Here is a 7,993-nt window from a genome sequence, read left to right on the forward strand (position 1 = left end):
CCATGTTAGATGCATGATCTTATTCTGTGGGTTCTACCTCACACCCATGTTAGATGCATGATCTTATTTTGGAACACCAGACTCACAACAACTTCATTTTAATTGATATTTTATGCACTATTTTCTTGCTGGTAAAATAAAATGAACTGAACCCAAGGGAACCTCCAGATTAGTCCGTGGATCATCAACTCACTTAAATAACATAATGACTTATTTTTCCCACTTTTTTAAAATATAGATTTTAGTTCAATTTTCCAGTCACATCAAAAAAGAAAGAAAGACATTTTCAAACAGTGGATTGAAATTAAAATGGAAATTAGCCCTTGGAAAATAGACATGGCTTTAAGTGTATACATCAGCAGCTGATTCATGAATTATTAACTGATTTTAATGATCCTGGTCATATTTTATTTGAAGTTATTCTCTGACATGCAATGACTTCTGAACCCTCCAAACTCTTTCATCCATTTTCCATAGACAGCATACTTTCATGAGTGCTGACATTTAGCAAAGGGCCCATATACTCACAGAACGTAAAGATAATACACTCACATGTAATTTATACAAAGGACTCCGGTCATTTGTTAAAAAGGGAAATGAATGGAACCCTATTATTCACGGTTTGTAAATAAATGTAAAGATAAGCGCCAGCATTTCACTTGTGAAGCCCTGGCCGCGGAGTTCGGTGTCTTCTGAAGTTTCCCAGATGGTCATTAAAACAAGAAAAGGCAGAAACATAGTTTTTTGCAATCCATCATTTCTCATTCAAAGAGATAATACAAGTCTTCGAAAGTCAAGCCTTAAGAAAGATTAATAATCCAGGTACTTTCAGATGTAATAAACGTGTGTCTTTGTATGCTGGTTTTACATCTTCAATAAATCTAACCTGAACGGCAGCAAGCACCACTTGAGGTGCAAGTTAGCTGGGAAGCAAATGCTGTAAACCTTTAATTAGCTCTTGCTATTCTGCACTCATAAAGGTAAAACTTCCTCTTCTGTTACATTCTCTGTACAAAGATAAATTACCGGGAAATAAAACTGTTCTTTTTTTTTTTTTACTCCAGAAATTAAGAATATAGAAATATTACATTTGTGCTCAGTCTGATGGTACTTCAATTTTTACTTGTAAACAAGGAAAGCAAACACACCTCATAGTGAGTACAATTTGACTCCTCCCAATGCTAAGTGCTGATTCCAACTTTTATAAGTTGGGTCCCCACAGCCCTTCCTACCATCAGACTCCTGAATTATTAAAGCAAGCTATTTCAGGGCCATCACAGGATTCAGAAGGGGACACCAAATGAGCTTGCTTCTCTCCCCATTGCCAAAGTTGGCCCGGCATCTAGACAAATACTGTCTGATTTCAAGCTTTATATACCTTCCCTGAAATAAGTTTCTGAGTTCAAATTGACTCAAAAATAACCCTTCTCAGAAAATGAAAGGAGATACACACACACACACACACACACACACACACACACACACCTCACAATTTCTTCAGTCCCTTGAAACCCTTGGGATCCCAGTGAACAGAGATTTGCCATGCATGGCAGTGACTGGCTTAATACAATAGGTTTCTATTTGGATGCCATTCGAGTGTTGCTGATCTTAAATCACAGAAAGAAGTAGTTACATTAGACAAGGTAATGGTTTCCAAAAATAAGAGCATGCCCAGTTTACAGAAGGACTGCGTACACAGGCTGAGCTCTGAGGAGATAAGTAATACCCCACTGGAACAATTAGGCGGATTCTCAGAAACACTACATACTTAATTAGGCTGCCTAAGTCCCTGACTGAGCATACATGGGGGACTTTTTAAAGCATTTAATAACCTGAGTAAATCCAAAATCTGACGACAGAAACCGATCCTTTACTCGGGCTACATACAGCCTTCGGCCTTTTCTAGTCTTCCTTTCAATGCTTAAGGCATTCCTCTCAGATTTTGGAAGAGTATGAATGGTCACTGAGTAAAGTCCCTCCATCCTATAGTTACTGGAAGGGTCCTGGGTGCCTAGCCCAGGACTGCCTACCAGGAAACAGAAGCGAGCCAGTGAGACTGCAATGGTCTTTACAAACTTTAGCACTGGATCTGGGAAGGGAGTATAAACAATAAAGAACAGACCTCCATCAGCCAGGGGCACAGCCAACTATCCCGGCTCTAGACACAATCCCTCCTCTTCCTCCTATTTATTCATTAGTTTTGTTTTACATGTTTCTTTCAGCAGCCTCAGTATTTCCTCCTCCGTTATCCAAGCAATCATAAACAAACTAGGTTTTGAAAGAAAAGTCGAAGAGGACGGAGGAGCAGGGGGAAGGGGAAAGAAAAAAACACATTCAAAAGGCGCAGGGCTCTTTCTCTGAATCTCGCCCTCAGGGTTATGTCTCAAAGCCCTTTGGTGAAGGAGCAGCAGGCAAGGTGGCTAACCCGGCCCGGCTGCGTCCGAGGTCCACCTATGGCCACCTGAATCGCTTGCTCCTGTAAGTTTGTGCGGCAAGAGATGAGGAAGATGGGATGACCCCGAGGCATGATGTGGAGCTGCAACTCTGATCTCCAGGAAAGAAAAAAAAAAAACTTAGCCCGCCCTCCCCCGCAAAATAAAATACGATAAGCGTTAACTCTCGAGAGGCGAGCACCTTCGTCTGGTAGACCAAAGCGCCCTAGAGAGAGGGAAGTAAGAGGCACCTGCTGGGATCCTGAAACTTCAGGCTTCCCAGACCCAGACCCCAGACCCGCCACACTCTATAAAGTTTGTTCATCTTTTCCAAGCTTCCGGGACCAGCTCCTGACTGGGTGGGTGAGGTGAGATGGGCTGCGAAGGTACGGGATCTCTGGCCCATGAGATTGGGAACCCCCTACGTAGCGTGCCCCCACCCCCTTGCACACATAGTAGGGGTATTGCAATCGTGTTTACTAATAACATCAACAAAGAATCACACGCCAGTCTCAGCTCAGTCCCGGGACTGCGCTTCACACAGCTTTTGGGGAAGCGGGGGAGGGGACCAGGACGGCAGAGGGAGCGCCAGCAGAGGGACAAAAAGGTGGGTAGGAAGGGGACGGAAAGAGAAAACGAAGAGAGTTGGTCAGAGACTAAGACGCACCGAGAAACCAGCGGGTGGGAAGGAAAGATCGGAAAGAAAGTGCAGCAGGCTAGGCGGGATGAGGGACGCGCCCGGGATGGAGAGGTGGCCCCCGCCCCCGGCCCGGTCACCTTGCTGTAGCCGTAGTACCCCAGGCACTGCGCGAAGTCCAGGCCGGCGGGGTCCCCGGCCGCCGCGGGGTAGAACCTCACATCCATGCCGGGGCCGGGGGCTGGGGGCTGGGGCTGGAGCTCGCCGGGGCCGCTAGCCGCCTCCTCGCGGCCGCACGATCCACCGTCGAGGACGCCCGGCCGGGGGCGCCCGGGGACAGCGCACTAGCCGTGGGGCTGGAGGGGCGTCGCGCGGGGGCCGCCGACGAGCCCGGGAGCTGCAGCCGCAGCACACAAAGGCGCGGCCACGCGAGCCGCGGGAGAGCGGGAGGCGGCCCGGGGGACGCGCCCCACCGGGACACCGAAGCTGGCTGCGCGCGGGCCGGGCGCCCGGGGCGCGGGGCGCAGCGCGTGGGCCCGGGGCGGCCGGCGAGCTCAGGTGCGCGGCGAAGCTGGGACAGCGGCGGCCCCGCTCCTCCTCCCCCGGCGGACTGAGCCGAGGAGCCGCGGAGACAAGGGGCCCGGCCCCTCCCCTGCCGCTCCCCCTCCTGCCGCCGCCGGTCCCCTCCCCGCGCCGCTGCCGCTCCGCCCCTCCCACCGCGGGCAGCTGGCGCGCCGCCCGCCCCGCCGGTGCGCTCGGCCGCCGACCGCCTCCGGGCTCGCGCCCCGCCCCGCCCCGCGCCCTGTGCAGCCCCGGCCACCGCGCGCTCCTCTCCCGGCCCCTCTCCGTCCCACCCCTTCCCTCCCCGGTCCTCTTTGTCCCCGCGGCCTCACCGCTCTCCCCGCTCCCGGGCCTCCCTCGGCCTCCCCCGCTGCTGCCAGCACGTCCCTCCTCGAGTCCGGCTCCTCTCCCTTGGCCCCAGCCGCCCAAAGCCGTCCACTTCCCACTCAGCCAGCCCTCTCTTCTGTCCCTGCCACCTCGTCCGAGTTCTTGCTGGTGGGGACCTATCTCCCAACCCCTCTACCCTACCTACTCTTCTGCTTGGATAGCCCCGGTGTAGACTCAGCCCAAAAACTAACCTGTGCAGGTGGCTCCTGGTAGCCAGGACCCGGAACCCCATGTACACCTGTGGTCTTTTCCAGAGGGGTGTTAGGGCCTGACCTTTCACAAGTAGGCAGACTTGAAGCTTCCCAGGTTAAGCCTCAAGTCGGGTCTCTTTGTATTTTCTTTACTCTTGTTTGTTTTCGAAAGGCATTTGAGTAACTGGATCTAGGCGGATCACTCACAGCTCTCCAAGAGAAAATGTCCCTCTTTTCCTAAAAGGTTCTGGGTGATTAACTTCCCTACGCTGTACCCACCCACCACCCTCTTACTTCTTTCTCTTTCTTTTAATCTACGTTTCTCTCCCCACACCCCCACCCCACCCCCACACCCCCACCATCACCACCAACCACCCTTGGCTTTATTGCTCTGAGTTCATTTGAAAGTTTGGCCTTCAGCCTTGGCGGTAGAAAGTGTTGGCTGAGCTGTGAGATCTCCTTTTTCTCGGTTCAGTTATCTGCGAACTACTTTGAACTAGAAGGGAAAGATGTTGAACTATTTCGACTGACAGTCTCTAAAGGTGTGGGTCCTGGATCACTTTGCTGCCCCCTCCCCTGAACCTTTCCAGACATACACGCGTTTCTGTATGTTCTCCAGCTTGCAACACCTGTGTGTGTACCTCACTCAATACTTCAGGAACCAAGCAGGAAAAATAAACTTCAATTAGGTGGAAGTGTGTGTGTGTGTGTGTGTGTGTGTGTGTGTGTGTGTGTGTTCTTAGCAGAAACTTGTCAGGGGACTGCCTGAGAGAGCCCTGTGTATTCAGAGAAGGAACAACTCCCCACATTGTCACTGGGTTGACTCTAATTCCCCCCTCCTGAAAAGGCTTTGGTCCCCTCTCCTGAGTCTCCATTTAATGTTGACAACCCAGCGGCGCTCCCTAATGGCCCAGCGGGTTGCACAAATTGGCAGTGTGCTAAGATGTTATCGGGACAACACCCCATTGAGTAAGTTCTTGAAACGGTGAAGTGGAGGCCCTTTCTCTGGGCCACTGGGCGCCTGTGGCCTTTCCACCAATCAGAGCTAGAGGTTGCAGTGGCCACCTGTTGTCCCGAAAGAGAACATCTTTTAAGTTTCACTATGAGTATCTTAACAATGGCGGCAAAGTGCAGGGTCTGAGCAAGAGAGAGAAGCAACTGCTGACCCAGGGTACTAGAAAAGAATTTTCCTACGCGGTGAGCCTTAAAGGGAGCAAGCATCAAAGGCCGGGAAGATGAGCTTTTCTCTGTGCATACTCCTATCTCTCCCTCACCTTAAGGTCTATCTGCTTTGCATCTGGAGCAATCTGAGCTTGATTACAGAGGATGAAGTAGAGTATAAACAAAGTTGCTGAGAGAGAACCTGAAGTTGTAATCAGACCTCCGGGATCAGGCACATAAATACTCTGCAGCAGAAATCCCACTAGCTGCAGGAGCTGGAATTACATGAGCAAGTGAGTTGCACTCACAGAAACTGTGAGAGCCTTGCCCCTAGAGGCTTTGGGATTTAGGAATGCCTGCTCACATCCCATACCACTCTCGGCCACTAATTTAGATTTTTTTTCTTTTCCCTATGAAGCCTCTGCTTGTCATATAGAAGCGTTTGAGAGGAGACTACACTCACACGTCTGCGCTTTAGTTTAGGGTGAGATGTAAGTGAAAGTATGAATATTGGGGGGAGGGGTGAACAGGACTGTGAGACTTGAGATGTACGTGGAGCATCAGAATGAGAAGTCACCGGTTTGGTGAAGTCTTCATTTGGGAAGTCTCTGCAAGTGATTTTTCCTCTCTGTCGCCACACATTCAAACAGTTGTCTTTGAGCACCCAATATATACCAGCCACTGTTTATACACTTGTGTATAAGAAAGGAAACACCCACATGACTCATGAAAGTTTTTAGAAGGGACTATGTGTTATACTGCAGAAACATCTCTCTCTCTCTCTCTCTCTCTCTCTCTCTCTCTCTCTCTCTCTCTCTCTCTCTCTCTCTCTCTCTGTCACACACACACACACAGATAGAGAGGTCCTGTCTCATCCAACCACCTGGAGGTCCTGTCAGGTTATAGCTATTGCAATTATTGAGTTGCAATATTTTAAAAGGAGACTCAAGGGATGGGATGGTTGGTGCACCTTACAAGATACTTGGTATCTCTGGAGCAGCAGACCTTGCTTGGTGCATCCTTTGTAATGGATAAGAGGAAGTTTAGAAGGAAACTGAGAAGGATGTGAGGAAGAGAAAGAAGCATGGGGGCACTTAAGGCTACACAGGACCTCTGACTGGAACACTCTCCCTGGTGGGGACCTGGTGGGGACTGTATCTCAGGCATCCTGATGCCTGAGGGATTTTGTGTGGATGAGCACCAAAGTTATACTCCCTTTTGTTTAGAGCTGATTAGATTTAAACTCTCTACTGTGTTGGTAGCGGCACCTCATTTTAGAAGTTCCAGAGGATGTAAATCAGGCCCATGCACAAACAGTGGACTCTAAAGTATTGAGGACAATTGTACATGATGCCAGAACTTTCCTTCTGAATCCCATAGCAAAGGCTTCCTACGACTAGACAAGCCTCAAACCTGAAGAAGCTTCCTCAAAACAAACAAACAAAAACCATCTTAAATGTGATTTGAACTTATGCTGAATAGTGCTAATGTTTATTAAGAAGGGCAGCAGAGGGCCAGAGTGGGGGTGGTCCAGTTGGCAAAGCACTTAACCTAGCAAGCATGAGGACCTGAGTTCAATCCCCAGAGCCCACATGAAAAACTTGGGCAAGCCTGTAACCCCAGGGCTGCGAAGGTAGAGACCAGGTCTTGTGACTTACTGACCAGCTAGTCTAACCTAATTGACAAGCCTCCATCCAATGAGAGACCCTGCCAGAGAAAAGGTAGATGGCTTTCTGAGACACCCAAGGTTTAACTTCCACACAGATGGACATGCACCCCACACATAAGCACACATGAAAATATACATCCATGGGCAAACACACATACTTTTCAAAAAGTGACTATAGAATTCTTTGTGAAGCCAAAATATAAATTCTGAGCATAAAGAAACTCCTTGAGTTTTCTATGATTCGGGTCATTACTATTAGTTGTATTGAATATTTTTAATGAGAAAAAAAAATAAGTAACTGTTTCAAAATCTGAAAGCTGCTTTAAATGTTAACAGAACTCTCTCTCTTTTTTTTTTCTACTTTCTATCCTCAGGTTAAGCAAGGACCAGAGAGGAGTGTGTTAAACCAAACCCTGCTGGATGTTGTAACCAGAAATCTTACTTTTAGGAATTTCTGAAAGTCATGTAAGCCAAATGAGACAGATACTATTAAATATTATATATGGCTTAGTTCTCTTGTGTTCGGGTGATGAAAAGTCCTATCCAAATATTATGATCCTTGTTTGCAGTATGTAATGTAGCCAAATTAACAGCAGCTCCAAATGGAAATTAACAAGGCCAGAGCTTCTCAAGTTTCTCTTCTATTCCCATAGTAACAGCTAATGTATTATAAGGGCAAATGTTTGGTGGTTAGTTTTATATCTGAACTTGGCTTCGAGTCATAAAGCAGTGTCTAGATTCTTAATACATTGCCACAAAGTTTAAATTTCCTGTTAGAGAATCGGCATTTCACATTTGTAGTCGGAATCACATGCAAATAAAGTCAGGCTGGCCAACATTCTCACAATGGCTAACATGGGGGTGGGGTGAGGGAACATCCAAGTGACAAGTCATTAACACAACACCCAAGTAAAAGTAGTCAAAGGGCAAGAGTTCCACCAGGAAATGCAGGGTA

General features: G+C 48.4%; 1 protein-coding gene and 1 long non-coding RNA gene across 5 annotated transcripts in view; one reads left to right on the forward strand and one right to left on the reverse strand.

Moving 5' to 3' along the window:
- Positions 1 to 4,386, reverse strand: part of Tox3 (TOX high mobility group box family member 3) — a 101,816-nt gene extending 97,430 nt beyond the window's left edge. For 2 of the 4 annotated variants that reach the window (XM_031340817.1, XM_031340816.1), the window contains exon 1: positions 4,209 to 4,386. Coding sequence is in view for 2 of the 4 variants with exons in the window: in XM_031340815.1 (XP_031196675.1) it covers positions 3,210 to 3,296 (87 nt within the window). In the remaining 2 variants the exon portion in view is untranslated. Of the gene's footprint in view, positions 1 to 3,209; positions 3,624 to 4,208 lie in introns of those variants that run through there. The other 2 variants (XM_031340815.1, XM_031340814.1) reach the window with 1 other exon arrangement.
- On the forward strand, positions 2,930 to 7,521 carry LOC116069839. Its single transcript, XR_004110156.1, has 4 exons — positions 2,930 to 3,039; positions 5,489 to 5,662; positions 5,788 to 5,860; positions 7,413 to 7,521. It is a non-coding gene; the product is annotated as an uncharacterized LOC116069839 (long non-coding RNA).
- The last annotated feature ends 472 nt before the right edge of the window (positions 7,522 to 7,993 follow it).

This window comes from Mastomys coucha, unplaced genomic scaffold, assembly GCF_008632895.1.
Source record: "Mastomys coucha isolate ucsf_1 unplaced genomic scaffold, UCSF_Mcou_1 pScaffold22, whole genome shotgun sequence".
NCBI classification, from domain to species: domain Eukaryota; kingdom Metazoa; phylum Chordata; class Mammalia; order Rodentia; family Muridae; genus Mastomys; species Mastomys coucha.